The sequence below is a fragment of the Cryptotermes secundus genome, unplaced genomic scaffold (genome assembly GCF_002891405.2).
Source record: "Cryptotermes secundus unplaced genomic scaffold, Csec_1.0 scaffold3959, whole genome shotgun sequence".
NCBI lineage: Eukaryota > Metazoa > Arthropoda > Insecta > Blattodea > Kalotermitidae > Cryptotermes > Cryptotermes secundus.
In genome coordinates, this window is record NW_019742579.1 from 5,411 (window position 1) to 33,278 (window position 27,868).

Sequence of the window (27,868 nt, forward strand, 5' to 3'; positions counted from 1 at the left end):
GACCCTACCAGGACTTGAAATCTGGCCTCTTGGCCATCCAACCCATAGCCATTCACTATACCGACTGCACTAAATTAATTCCACATATACAGAATGTTGAACCTTAATACAGTGACAACTTTCATATATCTGCAATACTGGATGATGAATAAAAACATAATTATGTGTCCATATTTTTCAATGTACTGTTCTAACATGGCATGCAATGTTTACAAAATGAAAGAGAATCATAATATTATATTGTAGAATCTTGTTGCACTTTTCACTTAGTGTTTTTAACTAGTTTTGCAGTCTTATGTGCAATAATTTATTAAAATGTAATAAAAGCTAGTCACTTTAAAAGTTTTCACAACATGTTTCGACCGAACTGGTCATCATCAGGTGTTAAGAAAAGTTATGGGTGAGGAAACTGCTGTCTTTCTACGTCGATGTGTGCAGCTGGAAACAAGAGAACGAACATAATATGATGGGAAACATAACACATCAGAGAGGAATACACACATGCACACTGGGGAAACCATATATCAACGCAGAAAGACAGCAATTTCCTCACCCACAACTTTTAACACCTGATGATCACCACTTCGATTGAAACATGTTGTGAATACTTTAAGGTGACTAGCTTTTATTAAGTTTTATAAACTTCAGAAATAATTAAAAACAGACATTCTGTAGGCCATCTACAGATCACTCTACTGTTTTTTTGAGATCCCTCAATACTAACCACATCTAATAACATTAAACTTACAATGCATCTATCTCACTTTGTTCAACTTTGATGTTCTGTTCTAGAATGGCGATGAAAAAATGGTTCCGCCATCTGCAACCTGTGCAGCTGTACCTAATGCTTGGGCTCACCACATTGTTCTTTCTTGTGCAACTTTTTATGAGTCATATGACTCATGCGCTCACTTTACTCGTCGATTCATACCACATGCTCTGCAATGTCATGGCACTAGTTGGCTGCATCATCACAATAAAGGTAAACCACAGTAGCAGTCAACAAGCAAGGGGACCTAGGTTGTCAGTTGTGCGGTGGCACCAGCGCAAAATCATGCACAAAGGCACATTCACATGAAGGAAAGCGTGCAGCTTGTTTAGATGTTCTGTGTCTCAGAAAAGCTCAGCTGACAGTGTGCCTGTAAAACTAACAATGTAGTTTAACCCTTTATCAACATGCATAATGTGCTGCAAAGTTTATTCCCTGAGATTGTCCTCTTCTATGATGTGATGCTCTGTATACCAACATTTTAGAGGGACCTCTTACTGTAAAGCTGAGTACTGAAGGTGGGTGGAGCTTCCCAGCTTTACCTGCCAATGGTGTGGGCCATTTCTGTTGCTGATATCTTGCTATTTGCCACCATCTACCTTCAGGACTTCAAGAGACAGTACCTCCATCTACCCTGAAGATGGAGGCAGAAGGCTCCTCTAAATCATTAGTAACCTATCTTCCAGACTACATGGTGTCACATACACTGCAAAACCCTCAACATATATTTCTATATCGGTAGTACATTCGTCACAAATGTTGTACTTATGTACCAAACTAGACAGTCTCACATTGATGGAAACTGTAATTTAAATATTGATTGCCATAAAAACCTCAAGTATCATGGGTATATTGATTGCTATAAATGTCTTTCTGTTTTGTAAAATTTCCACATTCAAAATGAAATTGAGAGTAAGACATGAGAGCCTGAAATATTCATCATCATCATCATCATCATCATTTATTTACAGTTCCAAAAATATCCATAGAGGCATCTGCCTCANCACCTGGCAACTTCAACACGAACTGTGATGTTGCTGAATACTTGACAGCACATAATAAACTGGATCATGAGCAGGAACAGTGTAAAACTATCACGCTTGGTAAGAGTAAGAATTAATCTCCATGATCTACTTTAAGTGTAACCCTGTTACAAAATATCGTTCATTGTATGGTTGATTAATTAATACTAAATCAAATACTGGATCATTTCGTGCACCACCCTGTAAATGAATGATCAAATACTGCAAAGTCCAAATTCTGAAAGTGGATCACTATCAGACAGTACACAGTCAGGTAACACATTTGTTTAGTAGATGTGAAATGATAACCAGTAAAAGACAACTGAACTAATATTAGTTGTTCAGTCAGTATAGAAGTGGCATTTAAAATTGTTTAGGGCAGGCCTGCAACCCACTGTAAACCAATATAGAATTCGGTCATCTTTAAAGAACAGCTGCTAGGTTATACATAAGTAGGTACCCAGAGTATCTGTAAGAATCAAGGCTGTAGTTGAGCTACAGTGGTTCAAGAAAGAGATATAGTCTTTATAGCTCATATCCTTTCCAGGTTTCCATAGCAGTGACTTCTGTGTTGTGATATTTTGCAGTGTTGAATGTGGATATCGTGCCAGAGAAACATACTGCATCTGTCCACAGGGTAGACCCTGAAGATGGAAGCATGTTCCTGTGGCATGTCATTACTCACCCACACAACCACATGGTTCTAATGGCTCATTAATTTCTGGCCTCTGATGCAGAAGTGTAACCTTCTCTCGCGATGCATCTTTTGTGTTTAAAAGTGTATAACTATCGCTAAGAAATAACAGGAATGGCATCACATCATGATTTATACTCATTTCTTTCAACCCAAAGGTGTATGCCAGACCACACAGGATCTTAACATTTAAGACTACACCCCTGACAAGAATCATTACCGTATCTACAGATACCTGGTCCCTGTGATCCTGCTGATTATCACAAAGAATCTTTTTTCGCTCTTACACTTCCCAAGCATTACACCGTTTTCAAAAAAGGTACTTGGCACCGCAACACTGGAATATAAAACTGACTGCAAACAAGACAAGAACGGTGCATTCATACAAGAGTTATTTATACTAAACCAGATATTTCACTGCATAGGCACTGCTATGGGTGAACAAGCCAGGCAACTACTCCCTTTCCTGGAGTTTTGGAAAAGATTAAAATTTAAGAAAAGGAGGAAATACACCAAATATTAATAACAACAATTAAAAAGCATTTAAAAATATTCTTCTATCCTGGCGACTCTTAGGACAATCAGTAATAACAGTCTTAAGTGTCATACACATAAGTCTTTTAGTGAATGTTCTGCTACCCTCCACATTAAATCCTGATGGCTTCAATGTTTCAGTGGGCCCCAGAGTGTACGTAATACGTCATATTTTCCTAGTTTTGTAACTTGTGATTAACACATTTTTTGGTGATTCTGTGGCATATTTGCTCAAAGCAAGATCTGTGGAGGAAGAGAAACGGCAGTTGCTAGACAATGCCCACATGTGACAATAAAGGTGTCAAGATGCATGATGCATACAGCTGTCGCTCTGGAGCGGTTCGGTAAGCATGTACACAGTGACATCACACAGCAACAGAAGAGGTGCTGCAAGAGACATTCTCTGTGGGTTCGCTTTAAGGCTACGTGATTCAACCGACCAAGTTCAGTTCAGTGAGTGAGTGCAGTGTAGTTGAGGGTTCAATTGTGAAGTGTTAACCAGTGGGCAACAGAAGCTGAAGATTCGTTACCAGTAAACGTCTAGTGAAAACATTGCAGAGGAGTGGCCATTGTTAAGAGCTTTTACCCAGTAATGACCAGTAAAAGCAGACGGAGAAGACATACTGTGGAGTAATTTGTAGTGTGGAAATCAGCAATCATTATAGCTATTTGTAGTTATGACCTGTAAGTGGTCAGTAAATCTATTCACCAATCCAAACCCCTTTCAATAGTCAATAATACACGTGACAATATCTTAGAACAGAAGCAGAAGTTTGCTTCAGGATTTCACATAAAAGGTTTGTCCAAATCATTCTGACAATGTAATTCTAGTTTTCTGTTGTAATCAAGTTTCCATTATGAAAAAAAAATCTCTTTAGGGAGCATCAGTGATAATAGGACAAGCATGTACAGGTCTGCAAACCAGCTGACCTGATATTCCCCTCTACGGTTCAAAACAAAGAGAACCAGACTGTCATTCCATTCAAAACTGTGCAGATACCCACATCAGAATTATGTACATTAAAAAACTTATTCCCTGCTAATTTATTCCCACTGATTCTTGTCTGACTACTGACAACTGCATCATTCTTATTTCTATGCTATCAACCCTAAATTTGTTATCATTTTGAAAGTCAGCTGCAGGTCAGATTTGGGTGACACTGATTCCTTATTCTGGCTAGGCTTCTTTGCTGGTGCACCAAGCCAAGAATAACCATAGTGGAATGGCAACTCTGATTTTTGTGTTACTTCAGAGATAAGAAATCTGAGGAAAATATTATTACTTTACAAACATCAGAAAGTATTCAATTCATTGAAGTGTGAAAAAATTCTAACCATCATTGAAAAATGTTTTGTACAAATGAGTTTTGACGTTCTCACTGGAGTAACTCTGAAGATTTGTTGGCCTACCTTACTCTTTTACCATGAATATGGAGGCTGCTGGTTCCTCCAAAAAGTTGCTACCTATCTATTAACTATACAGTGTCACATCCCATTAGACAATGATATTTATGTTTTGTACAGGTGCCACACAAAAAGTGTGATCATAAATAGCTTGGACTTTATGTCTTTATTATGACATTCACATGTGATCGATGAGACAAGGAACACCTGGAGGATGTGACTGGAATGGTTTTGTCTTTCACAGAGTGCTATATCCCAGAAGATAGGAGTTGAACAAACAGTTGTTACTAAAATGATGCCAGCAATTAGATAAATCAACAGTGATATAGTGTAATAGACCAAAATCCAGTAATTTTATCCAGCAAATCAACCCTTGTTAGCATGTAACAAAAAGAGAGGAGGAAACTGGGGGGACATGTCAAGCCAATGGCCTGGCAATAAATTTTGAGGATGGAAGATATCCATAAAATGAGCACTGCTTGCTAGCCTGGGTATTCATGAAATAATTTGTTGAATCACCTAACAAAGCCTGAAGTCCATTAAATAATATTAAAGATTCTGTTCCTACCACACACAAAATATACTGTATCTCTTTTACAAACATCAACTATATGAACTGTTTATTCTAGAAATCAGAGGAACCCATAAATACACACTGTATGAGCAAAAAATGCAGAGTTTCTAAATATGAAAGCAGGCAGCAGGCAATAGCCACTGGACTCCAAAGAGTTATGGTGCCAAAAATTATTGTAACTATACACTGAACACAGACTGAACATAACCTCACTACCAAAACAAATTTTAATCATAATATCCATGGCACATTTTACATATAACATATAAGGTAATGAGTGCATGACACTCAGATATGATATCAAACGATTATAAATAGATCATGAAGAATGTGATAAGGAACCAATTTGCATTGAGTACAAAGTTCTGAAAATAAAATTTGGACTTAAAGAATCATGGAGTAATGGGTAAATGGAGAAAATTACATAGGTAGCTACAAAATCCTGGTAGCAAAACTTAAGAAACATGCTAATATGTTGTAATTTAACATGTATTAGAACCGAAATTCCATATTTATTTAGCTTTCTGTGCATGTTTCTTTGAAACCTGGCTGCTCCATATCTGGGAACCGTCCTTGAAATCTCCCCTGGACACATTAACGTACTTAGCCTAATTCTCATCTTTGAGTAAAGTCTCTGCACTTCATTAAATACCACGTCATGAAGATGTATGGCAAAGGGGAGTATAGTTCCATGAGTGATTAACTTTGGCACTAGATGGAGGTGAGTGATTAGCTTCACACTCCTGTCACCTTACCACTAGGGAAAATGCTCTCAGTATCAATTTCCTAGGAGGCTGTGTGGAACCCACAGCTAAACTGGATGGTGTGGAGAAAAGGCTCTTGTCCTTGCATTATGATCCTGAGTGATGGATTAAAATGTTTTCCACAAGGAGACACTGTAAAACTGGGATCCAACCAATAGCATTTATGGCTTGCACAGTTATATGTCCAAGAGGAGTCACATAGAAGAAATAAAATACGGTTATGGAATGAGAATTCTGTATACCTAGAAATGAGTTACTGCATGTTTCCCATTTTGCTGGTAAATTAAATTATGAAATCTATCAAATCATACTTAAGCATACAATTTAAAGTACAGCGTGCACCAAAACTAACAGTACTGAAATGAAATGACAAACAATATTACATTGTTGTCATCTGTGAGTTTATTTCTCCTGAAAGAAACTAACATAGACACTATTAGTGTGTTGATTTACCACAGTACGCGTAATGTAAGTTTTCGAAGTGTGCACCGCCTCACTGTAGACAGTGTTCATATCGTTCACGCAGATTCTCAATCATATCCTGGAACAAAGTTTGCTGCAGACTCCTACAAAAGGAGACAATTTGCTCGCATAATGGAGGCACAGTTCTTGGCAGATCTTCACAGTTGAACACACTCTCCTTTAACATTCCCTACAAGTAGGCATCAGGTGGTGCAAGATCGGGGGAATAGGACAGGTATGGGAAGTCAGTACCATGTGAAATGATTCGTCTTGGAAAGTTTTCCTGCAGCATGGCTAGAGATCCTCAAGCAGTATGGCTGGTCGCCCCATCCTGTTGATACCACTGTCTATTCATGTGAAGGCCCCTTGCACGAGAGAACCTTCTCAAATCCTGAAGAACTAGTCCGATCACCATGTCCCTGTAGCGTTCTTGGGTGACGGTAAGAGCATTGCCTTTGTCGAAACAGTTACTGGTCGACCAGACTTCCCCTTCAATTGACACAATACACTACCAGAATGGCGAATTTTTGTAACAACAGACAGCATAACTGTATTACTTGGTACTGTCTTATTAAATCTCTCTTGGAATTGTTCTGTCACCTTTTTCAAACTTGGTCCCCCTTCACGACCACTTCCGTATGAGCAGAAATAATACTCAACTATGAATAGTGTTTCCTCTGTCGAGAGACCCATTTCCAACAACTGCATAAAAAAACTTCCTTCTCACTATTGGGAACACGTACAGCTGGAGCTATGTCCCGTCAACAAACACACATGCGCGTTCGAGATGCGCGAGTTTCAGTACTGCATATTTTGGCGCATACTGTATATAAAAAATGTAAAACAAAGCTTATAATTAATTCAGTCCTTACCTTACTTAGCCATGATACTTTTACATTTTAATTACTTAATTTAGGCAACCAATAATAATATGAAAGGTTTTGGACTTTGATTGATTAGTTCTTTTTTGTTTTTAATAGGATTCATGACCTACCATATTTTTGATTAATTGAAGTAAGAAGAAAATAATTTTCCATTTGGTCCTTTTTAGTTTCTTTGGATAGTTCATTTGACTATTTCCTAGCAAGACCATCAGTCAAACGTTGGATAATGTATCGGAGGCTTTCCTTCCTTTGAATGTTCCAGCAAATTATCTTCTGTAATAACCCCACTGAAAGAACCGTCTCTTCTGTAAACAGTTGTTTAGACATTCATTCCTGTTATCCCAAGCATGGGTCTCCATATTTATATCTGCTCTATTCCAATATTTAAATCCCAAGGAATTTTGCTTCCTCTGGATGGATCTTTTGGCCACCTGATCATTCAGATTGGATATTTCATCTGACACCAACGTGTATATATTGCATCTACTGAGGGGTTATAAGATCTCCTCATGGAATTACACTTGCTTTTGAATGGGTAATAAATACGTGTAGGTCATGCAATTAATTTCCATTTTCTCACTGCAGAGACCTGAGTTCAATCTGAGAGTAGCGTATGTGGGGTTTTTGATGGATTAAGTTGCACTGTTCCATACTCATCAGTCATAAGTGGCTGGTATAAGGAGCCCATCTGAGGCTGTAGTACCAAAGAACTCATTCTCACTTCAGCCACAATTCTGAAAGAATAAATTTTAAACAGTACATACTCTATCATAAAGAGCGAAAGCAGGAGATTAATTCCATATAGTTTCCTATAAGTTCGCTGATGTTTCAGGGAACAGCTGCCATTTACTTCATGGTTCAAGAATAAGTCAAGCAATCAACTGGTAAGAAGTAAGTAGCATGCAGAGGCTCTTTCTGGTAGCTTGTCTTATTTGTTGACAGTAAATATGGAGGAAGTTCATTCCCCCAAAAGTTGGTAAACTTCTACCAGACAGTTTGACATCGCAGAAGATGGTACTGTTCATTGCCACTGCCATGATAACCTCAGTTGCAATGAAAGTGGGAGACATTTGTCTGATGCTTCTGAAAGAATGATTTTGAGCAGTGCATCAAATATATATTCTATCCTAAAAGCAGGAAAGTGAATAAATTTTAATAACAGTTCTCAAAGGATAGATTTTAAACAATACAGTATGTATCCTACACTCCTGAAAAGAAACAAAACTTGAACCATTACGCTTAGATCAACTGGTGTATCATCAATGAAGTCTGAAACTTATTTTAAAGCACTAGGTACCATGCAGACAATTCATGATGGCCATCATCCTTTTCCATGAGCATTGAAGTAAGTGCTGGTATGGTTTTAAATTATATAAATTATTCTTCCTGTATGTTGCAGACTAGCCCACTTCTCTGTCACTTAAATGTGGCATGGTATTCCTGGATGTGACATTCACTGAAGCAGTTATTACTGTGACTAACCATAATGTACAGGGACATTTCTGTACCTGTGGAAACTTGGAAGAAGTTGCAGATGCTTTGTTTCTTTGGGTGATATTCTTTCAGCTTCTCCTTTCTGACGCTTCTTTCTCTGTTGCTTGCACACAGTATGGAAGTGCAAATGTGGAAAGAGAGGAGGAACAAAGCAGCAAAGAGTCAGAGAATAGAGATGTGCTCCCCAGTATCACGATTCCTCTTGCATCTCCTTGCCACAATCATAATGCCACAGCAGGGGTAAGCTCCTCTCACAGTCTGCTGCTTTCCTGCCTGTACACTTTCATTTGTTTGTTCCCTAATATGTACAGTGGTAAGTAAATTTCCTGGCTTTTAGGCTAAAATGGATAGAAGCATTAGCTGGGATTGCTTCTCTTAAATGGGGAAACCCCTTATAATCACTTCCTTGCTACTGTTGGAACATTTAATCCTTTATTAAAATATGATCTCCTGGAATGTGTCTTCAGCACAGTAAACAGGTACAAACGTTTTGGAGCAACGTTGTACCTCTCTACAATATTATATGCTGCCACATCCCGGAAGACTGCAATATCATACTCATTGCCATGAGAAACTCGGATCTCATATTTTCCACCCCCTTTTGGAAGGGATATATTGACTGTACTGGTTTTCAGAATTACTGGGTTTTTGGACTTTGGCCATTGTCCAAAAACCCAGTTACTCTGAGTATTATTCACCATTGTTAGAACCCCTTTAGAATCTGTATTGATTTTGATATTCAATTATTTTAAATCTTCAGTTTACTAAGTGTAAACTGCTTCTTCTGCTCTCTTTTGGAAAAGTCATTTTATGTAGTGGAGAATATGAACGAAAAAGTATGGAAACTGAAAATTTTGATATATGAACAACAGTGTGATGCAAAACGCAGTAACACATATCAATGACTCAAGAGATGTGAGTAAGAATGTTAACTTCTTAATCTTCCAAAAATGTTCCAAAAAACAGCAACTATCATTAAAAGTTATTTCAGTTTCAAGACTGTATCTCATTTCATTCTGTAACCCTTATGGCTCCACACGAACTTGTATCTGTGTGGCAATAGAGACTAAGCTTGAGTTCCCTTTACAATGTTATATTTAGTCTTATGATGGTAAATTTTATCAAAATTTATCAAATGGCTTGGGATGTAAAGCACGCAACAAAGGGACACTTCCCATTTAGCTTTTACTCTGTGCACTGAGAGTGATTGTAAAACGAGGAGAACACACATAAAGGAAATATTAAATTTTGATATACTCATTAAAATAGTTGTTACTCTTTCTGACTTGGTATAAATAATTTATTATACCAAGAACTTCATGCACACCAGATCACTCATATGCTTAATACAGCAATAAGCAACATCATTACCTGCACTGCAACCTACATTCTCACCTGAAATGTACATGTCAATTAGCGTTTGCAAAATGGGCAGAAGGATGTAAGTGAAATATCATCACCAATGTCTTTACCTTTACACCAATGAGCTGTTACTTCTGGGTTAATGCCAGGGTGTTATACTTGCCTCTTGCACTGAAGGACAACACTTGTTTCTTTAAGAGAGAAAGATAAGAATGTGGATACATCTTTAGCATAAAGAAATCCAAAATTGACAGTCTGATTTCTTATGGTGTATTAATTAAAGGTGATTTTATATAAGATGTAAACTGCATGAAATATTTTTACTTTTGCAATTGTAAAATTTATGAAAAAATGTTGACACACAAATTTTGGTATCATGGGAGCTTATAAATATTTTTACATTTTAATGAAAATTTCTCTTCTAGAAAGTATCAGCATGGCAACTTTGGGTTTGTGTTTTAAAAATTAATGGAACCCAGCCTATACTGGGCTGGTTCCTGGGAAATTTACTGTTTTATGATAAATTTAGCCATGAAAGTTTGCTTCACCATTGATTTCAATGTAAACTGATCTTAAGGTATACAAATAAAATATGACCCCTCTGTTACATAATTGCATACAGTGTGCCCAACATCACCAACGTCATCAACATCACCATCACAACCATGTCAGCAGCTCAGAGGAGAAGAAGCTGAAGAACACATTTGGCTGGGCTAGGATTGATGTTCTAGTGATGCTGAGTGGCTTTGTGTTCCTTGCATCTCTATGCTTCTCACTAGTGGTGGAAGCTCTCCAGACTTTGGTACACATTGATCATCAAGATGAAATGCATCATCCTATTCCTGTAATGTGTGTCGGAGCTACTGGCTTGCTGCTGAATGGACTGTGTTATCTTCTGATAGGCGGTAAGTATGCCCTTGTCATGGAGCATAGTTTTGGGGATTTACATACTCAGGCACAGCCAAGCTGTACATATGGGTAAGAAAACATAAAGCTTTGGGTGGGACATCTGTGCAGAGACCATGTGGGAAAGTAAGATACAGATGGGATAATACTTACAAGAAGCCTTGGGAGAACTTATGGCACCTAGGTAACATCAAATGTTTCCACCAACTAGCATGATAGTATGGCCTTTTTACAGTTTATTTAATGACACTTTTTGTAAAAAGAATATCTATTCATTAGTGTAAATACTGGATAAAGCCACCTAAAATCGTTACAGAAAATGATTATAAACATGTCACAATTTTATATAAAACCAGTTTAGTGTTATGAAAATTACAGGCATTGTTATATTACAGAAGTGTTAGGTAAGAACTTACAGGTATCAGAAATCTGTAGGCCTGTTAACAGAATGAAGATTATTTTACTCTGGTATGTGTGGCTATGTTGTCCGGTAGATCGTTATCAACGTTTCAGATGAACTTACTGCCTCCATCTTCAGGGCAGAAAGTAACTTGATCATCTAGAATCTACACAATCGGCTCATAGATGGCGGCAAGACTGTCAGCCTTATGCGCCGGCCACCCTTTACTCCCTAGAGGCTGAGTCGACCTCAGGGCCATAATGCGGCCGGAAGGATTAGGTCAACTGAAAAAATCCAATGACCTCATCGGGACTTGAGCCCGCGACCTTCCGGCTTGTAGCATATGCCTCAACCAACTACGCTACCGCGTGCCTCCAATTTGGTAAAGTATATTATTAAAAAGGAATAATCGGCTATAACAGTTTTATTGCTGCGTACCGCAGACCACACAGAAATCAAGTCACGTGATAACGATTTTTCGCAAGCCCATTGGCTCGCTGACTGTTGACTAGTAACGAGCTATAAACAAACGTCCTATTGTTGCGTGACCTTAAGCGAGGTGTTTATCGCGTCGTTGCCTAGTTAAATGCGTTATAGCATATAAATCATAGTCATATGTCTTGGTGACTACAGATGGGATGGATTGATTAATACATATACTGACCACTTACACGTCATAACTACAAATAACTATAACGCTATTGCTGATTTCCACACTACAAATCATTCTATACTTAAGTCTTCTCTTTCTGTTTTCACTAGTCATCTTTTTTTTCCTTGGCACTACAGCCCCAGTGGGCCTAGGCCTACCTCCATGAACTCCGTTCATTTCGGTTTTTCTAGATCTTACACATATGGTAGGACTCCTTGGGCAAGTGATCAGCTCGTCGCAAGGCCTCTACCTGTAGACAAACACAGAAAAACGCACACAAACATCCATGCCCTGAGTGTGATTCGAACCCACGATCCCGGCTTCCGAGCGAGTGAAGACAGTGCATGCCTTAGACCGTTCGGCTACCATGACCGGCTTTCACTAGTCTTTACTTGGCAGCATCTTTCCACGATGGCTGTTCCTCTGCAGTGACTTCACTGGACGTTTCCTGGTAAAGAATCTTAGCAATGGAGATTCTTTAGCATCTGCTGCTCGCTGGTTAACACTCCATAACTGCGACCTCAACTGCACTGCACTCTCTCTGAACAGAACTTGGTAGATCGAGTCATATAGACTTGGAGTGGACCCACAGCGAACACCGCTTGCATAGCCTCTTCTATCGTTCCGTGACGCCACCGCGCATGCGTATGCTGCTGGCGCTACATAGCAATGGGTATACGGGTCACGTATCGTGACACCTCCTCTATTGTTGCTTGGGGGGAATTACCTAGCAACAGCTGTTTCTCTGCCTCCACAGTTCTTCCTTCGAGCAAATATTCCACAATATGTACACTTCAAATAATGACAACTAACCTGAAATGTTATTACTAGCCTGGGGCACATGCTGAACATTTATGGAAGCCTATTATTTCAGGATACACACTGAACCAGGGAAGTTTCTTACATGTCACACCAAGCGGTGATGTCATTTTGGATCGTTCAGTAAACAAAGACTCTGTGCGGAAAGGGCAGCGTCGCCTGTCGGCTGAGACTAATAACACTGCCACTTCACCTCAGGTATTACAGCGACAGGGATTACGAGAAATGTGTCGTGATGTTTTAGGTAAGGCTGATGTCATAAACATTAAATCCAAATAAACAGTTTACTTGTGCCTGTACCCTGTTGTCTGAACAGAAACACTGAATAACTAACTAAACCAACTAACTTTATGAAGCTGAGCCCTTCTTGAGAAGCTGGTGCGGTTACTCAAGAACTGCCCAAGATTTATGGAATCTGTAGGTTCATTACCATGTTCACAAGAGCCATCCACTGGTCCCTATCCTGAGCCAGATCAATCCAGTCCATACTACAGCATCCTATCTAAGATCCATTTTAATATTATCCTCCCATCCAACGTCTTGGTCGTGCTACATGCCCTGCCCATCTAATCCTCCTTGACTTGATCATTCTAATTATACTTGGAGACGGGCACAAGTTATGAAGGCCCTCATTATGCAGTTTTCACCAACTTCCCATCACTCCATTTCTCTTTGGTCAAATATTCTCCTCAACACCCTGTTCTCAAACAACCTCATTCTGTGTTCCTCCCTTAATATCAGAGACCAAGTTTCACACCCATACAGAACCACAGGTAAAAAAAAATAGTTTTGTATATTCTAATTTTTATGTTTTTAGACAACAGATGAGAAGACAAAAGGGTCTGGACTAAATGGTAGCAAGCATTACCCAAATTCAATCTCCTTTTAATTTCCTCCTGAATCACGTTTTGATTTCTTATAGTCATTCCCAAATATCTGAACTGTACCACATTATCAAAACATCTGTTAACTATCTACATGTCATGATTTTGCCCTACAATCTGGTGATGAAGCAGCGAAATATACTTAGACTTCTCCATGTTTACTTCTAGACCAACCTCCTTACTAAGGTCAATTAAAGTTTTTTTGTTTTTGTTTATGACATCTATGTTATCTCCCATCAAATAAAAGAAATGAAACGAAAGACATCAGAACAAATGTCCACACTCAAAGAGATTTTTTTGAATATTTAATATGGTTTCCAAAGATGACTTGATAGATGTTCCCATCTGTGAAGAGTCTTGTTTCTGGCACAGGCCAATATTGTGAACAATAACCTTGTTCCTGGTTCTTATGTTTGTTGGTTGGGGAGAACATACACACTATCATATATTATGTGACTAGACACAGAGTTTGAATTGGTCATTGGATTTAATGAACATTTATAAATCACAACTACAAGTAATTACAGCACTCTCGCTAATTCACATATTTTGCTGCTCCTACAGCATGCACTAAGTCCTCTCAGTTCATCTTCACTAGCGGATGCCTGGCAATGGGTTCCAACAATGTCCTCTTCTGCTCACATCATTATCGGCTGGGGACTGTCTTGCACCTACCCAATTGTTCCAAATGCACTCACATTCTCGTCTGAGTTGTCCAGTTTGTGCTGACTATAGCCTTGGGTCAGACTTGATAGGAGACACTGCTTCACATGTTCACTGTCACAGAAGTGTTTATCAGCTGTTCCTCAGCAAAAGCCGCCTCTTCTGGCTCCATTATTCCTGTCTTTCAGCTGCCATGTCACAGGATTGTCATGTGATTGAGTGGGGTTTAGATTGGTAATCAGATTTATTGGACTCTTACAGATCATAGGTACAAGTAACTAGAGTGCTATCACTAATTAACACACACTGTTGTCTCAGTCTGCTGTGTCTTCACTGGTTGTCTGGTAACAGCTTCTGTGTTCATGTCCTTACTGGCTGGTGACTGTATCACAACTAACTTTGTGTTGCTACACAACTTACAATGATAGGGGCTCCTATGCCTCCACCAGGGGCAACTGTCTCACAGCAGCCTCAGGTTCGGACTGGTCTGTCTGCTTGCAGGCTCCTTCCAGACTTCTCTCTACATTCTCACCTGACTGGCTTTTCTCGTTGGTCCTTGTGATATAGCCTCAGGATGGACCTAACAGGAAACACAGCCTCCCACAGTCATTCTATTTTGCAAGATGTCACTTTCGGCACAGACCCACAGAGTTCACCGTTCCCAGCAGTACTTCCATTGGTCATGTTGCGTGGCATGATGTATCCCATGATTGCGTTACTCTTTATTGTGCCATTGCCTACCGATGGCTGTGTCATCAATTCCCCATGTCACATTATGAAAATCAATATATCCTCATAAATGAAAGTTAAGAAAATCCAGTCTGGATAAACAAGATGGTGACTCAGTACCGTTACTTCAGTCATCTAATTTAATGGGACAAAACAATATCAAGAAAATCCTCATTTCACTTTGCCAATAGTACATCTACATTTCACCAGAAGGAAAGGGAAGATTACTACCACCACCATCTCATCCTCCTCTTCCTCCTTCTCCTTTCCCCTTCTTCCATGCATTAAGCATTAAGTTTGCTAAAACTTTTATCATTTTTGGGTGTCTCACTTTACCAGAAGGTTCATACATATAATTCATACATTCTAACAGTAAAAGGTAACATACTTACTGTTGACTATTTTCTGAACATGTGTGTGCACACATACATTCACATGCAAGCATGCATACACATACCTAAAATGAATGACAATTATTATTCTTAGTGGGGTGAGACTGGGTCCACTTGGTACTGCAGCCACTACTGGCCTATTGTACCAGCCCCAGGTGACAGATGAGGGTGATTGTGGAGCAATTGGTGGAATGATCATTGGCAGTGTAACCAAAGTGCTCGGAGAAAACCTGCCCCAGCGCCACTTTGTCCACCACAAATCCCACATGACCAGACCCAGGCTCAAACCCAAGCCACCGCAGTGGAAAGCCACTGACTAACCACCTGAGCTATGACGTGGCCAAATGAATGACATTATTATTATTGAAGGACACTGAATCACAATATTATTTGTGTAACCTGATTTCAGGCTGTCTAATTGTGATACTTTGTGCCTTGATTGTATATTTCACGGAGGAGAATTTTGCAAAATATGTTGATCCAGCACTCTCCATTCTCTCTGCTGTGCTGCTGTTAATTCTGAGTTATCCATATAGTAAGTATATTCTTTTGGTATACAACAAAGTGCTTCAACTCAACATTTCTCAACTCTTTCCTCATTCTTAGCTACATATAATGAAGGGTATTTGTTTAAATGAACAATAAGTGCATAATTTTTCTGTTTTACTTTCAGTGAAAGAGTCTAGTTCCATTTTACTGCAAACAATTCCAGATACCATCAACATAGATTCACTGCGCAGTGAGTTGTTAAAAGCCTTCCCAGATATCGTTAATGTCCATGATCTTCATATATGGAGACTGACGGCCACGAAGGTGTTCTCGACAGCACATATCATATTCCTTAATTCAAGGGTAGGTGCAAGTAACTGCAGATTTACTGTAACCTAGGACAGTTGATGACACTCACAGAAGAATATAATTTCACAAAGTAAAACAGAAGTTTACATTTATGCCTTATAAAGTTCTCTAAAGCAGGATAAATTCAGGACTTCCTTTGTGTAGACTGCTTTTCCTCCACAATTTCTGTTTTGTATATACAGCATGACTATATTTGCAGATTTCAGTCCCAATACTTGAGCTTCTCTAATCGCAGTGATGTAGTTCTTGTGGGTGGGGTTTAAAAAAATTCATCCTCAGTATGAATCCAATGGCATAACCATAAGTTTAAGAAAATCACATTTTAGGCTGATCATCTCTGATAGGTTGATATCATGTTCAAGTACACATCCTATTAGACCATCTTACTGCCAAGCCCTGTGTCAAGCTACATTGGAAAAACTGTAACAGGAACTTCATCATCCAAGAAAAGAAAATATTGAAATAAATATATTTTGCATAGTCAGGAAATTTCTTAACATTTAAGAGTTACAGCAGAAACCCCATTTAATCTTGTGCAATTTAATGATTTTCTTCATTTATCATTCATTTTCAGTGATTCCAAGTCAGTAATTTCAGTGTCAGATGCCCTCCATTTAAGATATTCCTCAGTTTAGTATTAAAATCTACTGCTCCTCAAAGGAACCTTAATCCTCTAAGGGCTGAATTTCTTCTAAATAATACATAAAATTTCAGTTTATACCTCACACAAAACATATTACATCTCTGCTACAATAATAAACCAATTAATACCATACAAAAAACAGAACTACACTAGTTGGGCAAAATTCAGAGTTCTAGTATGTTAAAGCAGGTGATATATATATTGTGACCCCTGGTTTATACATGGTTGAATGTATGTTTTACTATACATGGAACAGTACATCAATCTGTGGGCATCAACTACCCTGGATCATTGAAGCCAAAGCAGAAGCCATCTCATTAGCTGAATTGTTTTATGGTAGGGAAAGGGTTAAGCCAAGACAAATCTCTTTGGGCAAACAATGCTGAATTACACTCTTCAGTATAATTTGTATATTAACAGAAATTGATCTTTCAGGATTACCTAAGAATTACAAAGGATGTGACTGAGTTCTTCCATGACCAGGGGATCACACAGGTGACTATCCAGCCTGAATTTTTCAAGGTAATGACAATGAGACAATATGCATTTGAATCTATGATAGAAGTGGTAAAGTTGTATAATAAGAAAACTCTTCTGCAAGAACTATTAGGGTAGTTGAACCAAGAAACTTATGGGGACCAGAACACAAGAGGATACTAAAAAAGAAAGAAAAGAACTGGGCATCAGCCATAAAGAGGAGAGTAACCAAACAACAACTATCCTTACATAGGTGTGTAGCATTTCTCTGTGGTCCTGGGAAGGCACCTTCAAATAAGATGTCACCATTTCCTGTCCAGTCACCGGGTAAATTTGATATAAATAAGAACATTTCATAATATGGCATGATTCATGAACATGTAACTGCCAATATCAGTCTAGATCAAGGGTCTCCAAACTACAGCCCGCGATGTGATTTTATCCGGCCCGCGAAAGAATTCTGCAGAAATGCGCCAATTGAACTAATTTTCCAGTGAGTACTGGTAAGTGTGATTCCGAGCTTATTGACCTGACACATTATACTGCAGTTCAATGGCTTAGCTGTGGAAAGGTTATTTCGTGCTTCTTTCAGCTCAGGAATGAAATTGATATATTTCTTACCGAGAAAAACCATCACGAACCACTTTTATCAGATACCGAGTGGCTTTGGAAATTAGCAGTTTTGCTGATCTGGTGAACCATATGAAACATTTGAATTTAAAGTTGCAGGGTGAAAATAACTTAGTCTGTGATTTATTTGCACTTANCGTTTGCAAATTTAGTCATTTTAGATTTGAAAGAACAATTTCGGAAGTGATTTGCTGATTTGGATTCCAGTGCTCAGGAAATTAGATTGTTTCAAAATCCGTTTGACTGTGATGATGCAGATGTCCCAAGTCAAATTCAAATGGAAATTATTGAACTTCAGGAAAATTATCATATTAAAGACAAATACAAGAAAGGAAATTTTATCGAATTTTATAAATTTCTCAGCTCTGAGCAATTTCCAAATTTAAAGAAATTTGCTCATAAATTTATCTCCATTTTTGGGACGACATATCTGTGTGAACAAACTTTTTTCCCAGATGAAGTACAGGGTCCGGCAAATCGACCTCCCGTATTTGGAGAGGGCGCTGTGTGAGTTGTGGTGGGGATACGGTGGTGGAGGGGGTATCGATCGATAGCGGTATAAGTGCCATTTGCAGTAGTCGCAATGGCATGGCACGGTGAGCATCGTGCATTTGTTGTGGAAGAGTATATTCATAATGGTGAATCGGTGATTACTACTCAGCGAGCATTTCGCATTCGGTTCGAACTTGGCCAACATGATCCTGTTCCGGATAGAAAAACTATTCACGTTTGGGTATCAAACTTTAGAGCAACAGGTTCTGCACTGAAAAAGAAATCGCCTGGCCGACCTCGGACCGTAACAACGCCGGAAAATGTGGCGCGTGTGAGAGCGTCCATCCAGCAATCTCCAAAGCGTTCAGCACTTAAACATGCAGCTGCCCTGGGATTGTCTGATAGGAGTGTAAGAAGAATCCTGCACAGAAATCTACACATGCACCCATACAAAATGATGGTTACCCAAGAATTAAGTGAGAGAGATTTTGAAACTCGCAAAGCTGCATGTGAGGACATTCTTCAGAACATTCCCTCTGGCGCTGTTTTGATTTCATCTGATGAGGCCCACTTCCACTTGTCAGGTACTGTAAATGAACAAAATTTCCGCTACTGGTCAGCAGAAAACCCTCAGGAACTTCACCAACGATCACTTCACAGCCCTCGTGTGACAGTTTGGTGCGCCGTTGCTGAATTTGGTGTGTGGGGTCCTTATTTTTTCAAGGAAAATGGGCTAATGGTAACAGTTACTTCGAATCGCTACTGTCACATGATCGAGACCTTCCTCCACTAAGTTAAACCAGTTTGTTGGGGACCATGAAGAGGGACAAGCCTGGTTCCAACAAGACTTAGCCACAGCTCACACTTCGCGGAGTTCTTTAGCAATTCTGAGAGAGTTGTTTCCTGGACGTCTTCTCTCTTTGCGAGGAGACATCGCCTGGCTCCCAAGGTCACCCGATTTATCACCTTGTGATTTTTTCCTTTGGGGACACTTAAAGGCGCAAGTGTACAAACATCGCCCCACAACCCTGCAAGCACTTAAGGAGGCAATCACCCAGGCAGTGGCTGCCATTCCACCGGAAATGGTACGAAGAACTATGGACAACTTCCGGGAAAGGCTTTGTCAATGTGTGAACAATGGAGGACGCCATTTACCGGAAATAATTTTTAAAACCAAGTAATGTAAAATAGCATCGTATTTGTTGTTCACAAATAAAAGTATTTTTTGTGTATCTTTCTTTGTTTGTTTGTAACTGCCTTTTGAAATACGGGAGGTCGATTTGCCGGACCCTGTACATCAAGTCGAAATATAGGGCAATTTATCCGATGAACATTTAAAGTCGCTAATTGTGATTAGCGTTTCAAAATTTGAACCTCGATTTAATCAGATTTTAAGAATGCAAAAACAATTCCATCATTCACATTAATGGCTTTATTATAATTAGTGATGGAAATATGAGCATTTGTTGCTACTGTCTGTTGTCATTAATATATGATAATTTATTCTCATGTACTTTTTATCTAGTTTATAAAATTCTGTGCTTTTAATAAAACTCATATACCTAGAGCTATTAATTTATCATTTTATCCAGCCCGTTGAAAGTGCTGAATTACCTAATGTAGCCCGCGGTTCAAAAAGTTTGGAGACCCCTGGTCTAGATCATAATAATTTTATTAAATATACTAAATACAAATATCATTCCAACCTGCATCAAGATCAATTTTAGTGTTATTCTTGCTCCTTTTTCTCAGTTCTCCAACTGGTAGCTACAAAAGCTGATTTTACAGCAGATCTCCTACCATTTCTACTCTACATGTGCAGTTCATCATAATATCCTGCATTTAAATATGTTAATAAGGCAGCAAATTGGTACCGAGGGCTCTTTTATATGTATATGGAAAAGAGAGAGATTACAAAGCTGTTTACTGGATTTAACTGGCTAACTGGATAAAAGACACTGTCATACATCTGAGTTCTAATAGTAGTTAGTTAGTTAGTTTGTTAGTTAGCTAGCTAGCTAGATAGTTTGTTCTACTGTAATGGCACCTGCTTGAGGGAGGACAACAGGTACCACTGCTAATGGCAGCTGGGATAACTACCACATGGCAAGTTAATGCATGTGTATTGCAAATTTGCTTCTGAATAACTTTATAGCAACACTGTTTTTTAATTTTTTGCTGGCGATATGAGGAATCTAGATGGTTGGATGCAGGATAACTAGGAGTTTATGGTACATAACTAACTATGTATGTAGATTCTGTTTTCTATGATATGATACCATATAGTCTCACAGGTGGTTACTACAGACGGGGACAATGGCACAACATTCCTCTGAAACACTAGTAAACATCTGTCAGACTACACAGTAACGCATCCCAGGAGACAGTAATGTTCACAGTCATTACAATGGAGTCGCATCATACATGAGGTTACATTCTAAAGACAATACATAAACCCAAAATTACATATAGTCAGAATTACCCTTGATAATTCCTCAGATTGCCAATGAAGTACATGCTTTATGTATCCTGTTTTATGTAAATACATAATGGACAAAATTAAGAGACCTCTGGAATGAAACGCTAGTTGGACAAACCCAGAAATAATGCTGGCACTGCCCAAGCCTCTTTATTTGATTGCCAGATCAAAGGCAGGAGCTTTCACTTGTTTCCTTGTGAGGTACATGGATATGCAGCCCTGCAGAGCAAGCCCAGCTTTATTAAATGCACAACTGCATTGCCATGAAACAACACAGGCACATTGTCTTCAGCTGCCCTCTCTTTCGGATTTCAGGGTTTCTTTTTGTGTGTGTGTGTGTGTGTGTGTGTGCGTGTGAGCAGGAATGGTTGAATTTGCATTAATTAAATGCACATATGATGCTGTTCCATGGTATTGTAATCTCACAGATTGACATGACCTCCGAAATATGCACTCATTTTATGTACTTTGTATATTATTGTTAATTACGGCTGAGCATTGGGCTGGTTCAGTAGCTGAGGATGAGAAACATTCACTTTAATTCCAGATGGACAACAAAACCAACTTAATGCAGCTGCCAAAATTCCATGAATATCGTTGTCTGGTTCAATGTCAAGAGCTGGGTTGTTACAGCCTCCACTGCTGCACACATAATGATCAAGACTTGATGGCAGTCGCAGTAGACAATGACAATAACCATCATCAAGCTAATGGCCACAGTAGGCAATGTCTGAAGGTAACTCACTGCTAAAATTTTAACAGAAGAAAAAAGACAAACTGAAATCTCTTCCTTATTCTTTCCTATTACCAAGCAAGCCCAGAGTCTGTTAACATTTTCAATGTGTTGAATGAAACAGACCTACCACAGAGAAAAGTAGGCTGTACACTATAAATATACAGAGTGCTATCATTTCAGTTTTTTTAAGTTATACAACAATGGAGTTTTCTCTCTAAGGGTAGAATGAAGACTAAGGGTGTATAGACTAGGTGCTGTAGCAAGTATTTGGACTGAAGAAAGAAGTAACATGGGACTGGAGACAACTACATGGTTTTGAGCTTCATAATTTTTTCTCTTCAACATATACGTTGTGCGTTCAAGTTCTAAGGTCTCCGATTTTTTTTCTCACACAATAATCATACAAAAAATTTGAAACTTCTGTCACTTTTCAACGTAATCTCCCTGCAGCCGTACACATTTTTCACAACGTCGACGTCATGATTCCATGGCCGCTGCGAACGCTTCTGTAGGAGTGTGTTTTGACCACTGGAAAATTGCTGATGCAATAGCGGATTGAAAAACGGCATCCATGTCTCATCCATTGTCACAGTTGATGAAAAGAAAGTCCCACTCATGCCTTCATCATGTGTCAACATCGCCTGGCAAATTTCCATGCGTGCAGCCTTGTGGTCATCCATCAGAATTCGTGGCACCCACTTGGAGGACACTTTCCGCATTCGCAGGTCTTCATGCAGGATTGTGTGCATAGATCCCACGGAAATGCCAACTTTGGAGGCGATGTTTTCCACACTCAATCAGCGATCCTCCAAAACAACTTTCTCAACTCGCTCGACCATGTTTTCAGACCGGTTGGTGCGAGGCCGAGATTGTTTTGGTTCATTGTCACACGACGTTTGGCCTTCTTTGAACTGTCGCGCCCACGAACGCACATTTTTCACATTCATGACACCATCACCACACGTCTCACTCAACTGGCGATGAATTTCAATGGGTGTCGCACCACGCAAGTGGAGAAAACGAATGATTACTCGCTGTTCTTGTAATGAAAACGTTGCCATCTTAAGTATCAAAAACACTTCTCACTCTCGTCGCTACCACTAGAGTTCTGTGTGCCGTAGAGTGCTGCCATCTCTGTCATGCATTCACAAAGAGTGCACACGTATTTTAAACTAAACCGCATGTGTCTATCTGCTCCCAGTCCTGAGAAAAAAAATCGGAGACCTTAGAACTTGAACGCCCCTCGTATTATTAGGATAAGTAATTAAGAAGGTGGAAATGAGTGATATATGCATTATGAATGGAAGAAAGGAAGACTTTGTAAGAAAAAAACATGTGGGAGATGCAGGTATGAATGGGAGCATAATATTAGAATGGGCCATAAGAGACTACTAGATTATTAAGGTGTGAACTAAATTGGTGTTGCTTAGGATATCAAGTGGTAGGACTTTTAATGATGTACATATATACACAGATACCATACCACAAGCCTTACATTCCATATCTTAATGAATAACAGAATATTTTGCATTGTCCCTTGATGTCTGTTATATAATATATTCTACCTGAATCATCTGTCATGATGGAAAACAAAATGGACCATGTTTACTTTGTTCTTTCAACATTATAACTAACAAAAATTTTTTATTACTATTAGACTTAAGTATGTAACACATCATTCCAAATCTAAGAGTGTAGGTTGTTGCTTGAGAAAAGCTGATACTCAGCTCTCAGGGCACCAAAAATTAGTCACTGGTTCCTATCCAATATTTATTGAATTTTAGACAGGACATTAGCTATCCTAAGTGAATTTTTGTGGTTTTCCTAAATCACTCCAGGAATATTTTAGAAACCAAAATTTATGCCATGATCACTTACTTCCAGATCATTTCCAATTCACTACTACCCCACCATTCAAAGTTGTATAGCCTAGATACTATTAGTGTCATAAAAAAGCCAACCAACCCACTTTTACTAACATTTATCTTAATAGTAACCTTCCATTACATATCAATAGTGAGTTCTTCCATTTAGGTTCTCTGAACAAAATTTTGTATGCTTTTCTTAATTTCCTGTGAGCTGCATATTGCACTCATCTGATCTTCTTTAATTTAATCACCAAAATATTATCAGATGAAGAATAAAAATTATGCAAATGTACATTATATGTATAATACAACATCAGATTATAAAAGGTTATCAATTCTGTCCAGTGTGATTGATAAATGTTTTTTTTCTTTTTAATTTTTCATCCTTGACATGTTTCGGTCTGAGAGACCATCTCCAGAAGGATATAACAACACAGAGTGGCCCAAACAACAGGACAACACTAAAGAGTTCTATTTGTCAAACAACAAACCACAAGGTGGTAGACACTCAACTTCCTTTAAAGAGAGGCAGTATAAAGGACACAAACCAAACTGTTTCTAAATTTTAACAAAGTTCTTTAAACCACATTTGTAAACTAATAATTTATAAATATTTTAATGTATTCATGCACATCATTGTAGTTGTTAAAGGGTCAGATTTTTTATTCATGACATTGTAATGATATTGTGTGTATGTACTGATATTGATCAATGACACTGTAATAGCAGTTTTCACCTGTATTGATATGTCCTTCTGATGATGGTGTCTCAGACCAAAACATGTCAAGGATGAAAGATTAAAAAGGAGAAGGAGAAAAAAAAACATTTATTAATCACGAANAAATACTGCTTTCTTCACAGTCAGCGCCGTGAGAGCCTCAAATCTTACATTTATTAATCACACTGGATGGAATTGATAACCTTTTATAATATTGCTAGTGTGACGGACCAGGATGAACCAAATCAAATACAACATCAGAATTTATCTACTGTATTTATTTGTGGCGTAATTAACAATGCTGTCAGAGTCAGACTGTATAGCATTGAATGGTATGATGACTCATAAATGACGAATTGGGAAAAAAATGTAAAAAGATGAGGGTGTGGTCTAATTTGAGGTACACTCCCTTCCTGGAGGGAGTAAGGAAAATTATAAAAATTCTCAGTCAGAACATTTGGTGTCCTGGTTGAGAATCAAAGCAGGCACTTCCAACATACAAGTCAGCAGCATTAGTACCTGGTCTAAATTTCTTGGTTGACATCAAAATTATACACGAACCTACAGCTTCATCACCGTCATTGCTGCTAGTCTATTGAACAATATCCTCCATCAGTTCGGTGTACGATTCTCACATTCTAATTTGTTAATTTTTAACATACATCCTTTACATTTCATGTACTACTCAAGAGTCTGAAAGCTTTCAATACCTCTGGAGTTTACTGTGTTCTATGATGTAGCATTGTGTAGGCTGGTAATGTTTATTGACAATACAGAGGAACATGCTGCTTTCATCTTCAGGGAATTCTTATACTCTGAAGGTGGAAGCAGCATGTTCTGAAATGCCAGTAAAAATCTAACATACCACATGGCTTCATAACTCAGATGACAGTACACATTATTTACCACCGTGAAAGCCTTCAGCCTCAAACACCAATATGTGACTTCAGGCTTTCATGGTGGTTCAATGTTGGTGTTCATTCATTCATTCATTCTCATTCATACTGCAGATCAAATACTTTGATATAGGACATGTTTACCCTATATTATACAATTATTGGAATAATGGTTATAAATAAAAAACTTATTAGAAATAAAACATATTCTATGCATCTGCTTATCAGCAACCAGTATTCGAGAATTATTCATTCAGATAATCTTCTATTGAATAATAGCATTCCTTAATAAGTAAATCCTTCAGTTACTTTTTGAAAAGGGTGTTATTACCTATGTTCTATATTGTTAGGCAATTTGTTACAGAAGAGAAAACCTGCTACTAATGGTTTATTAAGTTTCAAATTATGTACATATCTATGACAATCATTACTATCCCTTGCATTACATGTATGTAATTGTTTATTTACAGTGTAGTTATACTTTTCGTTTGCATATAAGATTGTTTCTTGAATTATAACAAGTATAATGTTAATATCTTTAGATGCCTGAAACTATCCCTGCATAATTTCAATTTCTTTAACACTGCACTGTACCTTATAGCCTTTTCTGAAGGGTAAATATCCTTCTACATAGTACCCTGGCATCTGTCCACATACGATTCCATATGACAAAAGCAGATGGATCAAACCGTAATACAACATCCTTCTTTCATTTACATCAAACATTTTTGATAGTCTCTTAATTATACACAGGTTATGGGAAATCCTCTGGTCTAGAAAACCGAAATTAACAGCCGTGGGAATTCATTGTGATGACCCTCTAACCACTAAAGTGGGCACTAACTTCGCCAACAAGTGCCGGTCACTCAGTCAATATAGTTCGCCTGCGGACTAAGACCACAGTGATTTTTTTTTCTATGGCAAGTTATTTCAACATGTACTTCCCACCTCAGGTTACTATCAGTTATAGCCACCAGGAAATTAGTACTTTCTACTCTATTTATTTCCCTGTCCCCTACATTGTTTTGTCTTGAAGAGAATGTAGTGTTATTTGGTTGGATTTATAAATAAATTATTTGTTTCAAAATATTGCTCTACTATGCCTGTATTATCTGAAGTTGATTTTTGGGGTTCATTATATCTTGTCTTTCTTAAATATTGATCTGTCATCAGCATACAAAACTGTTCTGCCTTGGTTTGTTTCATTCTGGTCCATCACAATAACAATTACAAATTATAAATCACTCCGTCCAATGTGACCTGTAAGTTTTTTACTACGTAAAAAGGGTGTTAAGTTTTTACGTAGTAAAAAACTTACAGGTCACATTGGACGGAGTGATTTATAATTTGTTCTGCCTTGTTTTAAATGCAGAACATCATTTATGTATAAAATGAAAAATAAGTGACCAAGAACAGAACCTTGAGGAGGTCCATGTGTAACTGGAAAGTTAGTTGACAAATATTTTTTTGATCGTTTGTTATGTGTGCAACTTTTCCTTATTGTGTCCTGTAAGATAAGATTTGATTAACCTATGCAGTATACCACAAACTCCATACTGGTGTAATCTGTCGATCCTGCTCTTGGGTCTACGCACTATATGGGCGGTGCTGCTGACGTTTTAGAAGTACACTCACACAGCTCACTTCAACCCTGAATATGAAGGCAGCATGTACCTCTGAAACTTCAGCAACACTGCCCCCTCTACATGGTGCAAAGACCCAAGAACAGAATAAACATCAACGTGAATATGGATACCTGTACTTCATGTTTCAGAATCACAAGAAAGATGTAGCTGCAGGAGTACAACAGCTATCTCACAGAAAGTCCTCAATACAGTCTGATCCTGCACTGGCAAGCAAGATAAACCAGAGTCTTGAAACAGCTTCGGGCAACAAGGACTCAAATACATGCATTTGTGAAGAAGGTTTAAGAGATGCGTGTTCAGTGCACTCAGATTTGGAGCAGGAAGTAGGGGAAAATTATGCGAAAATAAATGATGAACATATTACAATTAGATACTCAGCTCATCCAAATACCGAAAAAGCTGCAACTATAGACTCAACTCATTTGAATACTACTCAAGAAATAGTGATGAATGGCATGCATAACAATCTGGATCATGAAACAGTATTGAATGATTTGCACAAGAATGCTGACAAAGTGACTGAAATTTCAACTCTCAGTCATTCAGATCTGATGAAACAAGAGTTGGTAGTTCAGAGAAATGTTGTACAATTCCCAACTGTAGACTCTAAATCAGCTGCTGTAGGGCCACAGGATTTGAGGATAATTGAACATGATACAGTCATATTAGAGACAGCATCACGCAGTTCACCAGAAAAATCTGACACTGTATCATTACAATCTGATATATCTCATGCAGAATTTCCAGTGTCAGGCTCTGCCTCGACTGATTTAGTAGTGACTAAATCAAATGTGCAGAATGTGACAAAACTTGAAATGGGTGAATTGCAAAGTAAAACTGAAATTGGAAAATAAAATGTTTCTTAGCTTTGAGCAATGCTTACACAGTCTAACACAACAGAACCCAAAAATTAAATTGGCTTTTCTTTTGATTAGATGAATGAATAATGTAAGATGTGAATCCATGATGGCAGTATATTCATCATTATTGTGTCAACAACACCAATAGGCCAGTGTC

At 38.3% G+C, this 27,868-nt stretch overlaps 1 protein-coding gene across 2 annotated transcripts; it reads left to right on the forward strand.

Annotated features, from left to right (window-relative positions):
- Positions 1-796: 796 nt before the first annotated feature.
- LOC111873371 (zinc transporter 1) lies at positions 797-27,723 on the forward strand. Of its 2 annotated transcripts, XM_023868028.1 has the most exons (9): positions 797-982; positions 8,716-8,841; positions 10,586-10,868; positions 12,796-12,984; positions 15,818-15,943; positions 16,082-16,260; positions 17,345-17,431; positions 21,535-21,723; positions 26,980-27,723. In XM_023868028.1, the coding sequence occupies exons 1-9, from the start codon at positions 800-802 to the stop codon at positions 27,703-27,705; spliced, it is 2,088 nt and encodes a 695-aa protein (XP_023723796.1). In that variant the 5' UTR covers positions 797-799; the 3' UTR covers positions 27,706-27,723. The 2 variants fall into 2 exon arrangements, with proteins under 2 accessions (XP_023723796.1, XP_023723797.1); XM_023868029.1 differs by lacking the exon at positions 8,716-8,841.
- Positions 27,724-27,868: the final 145 nt, after the last annotated feature.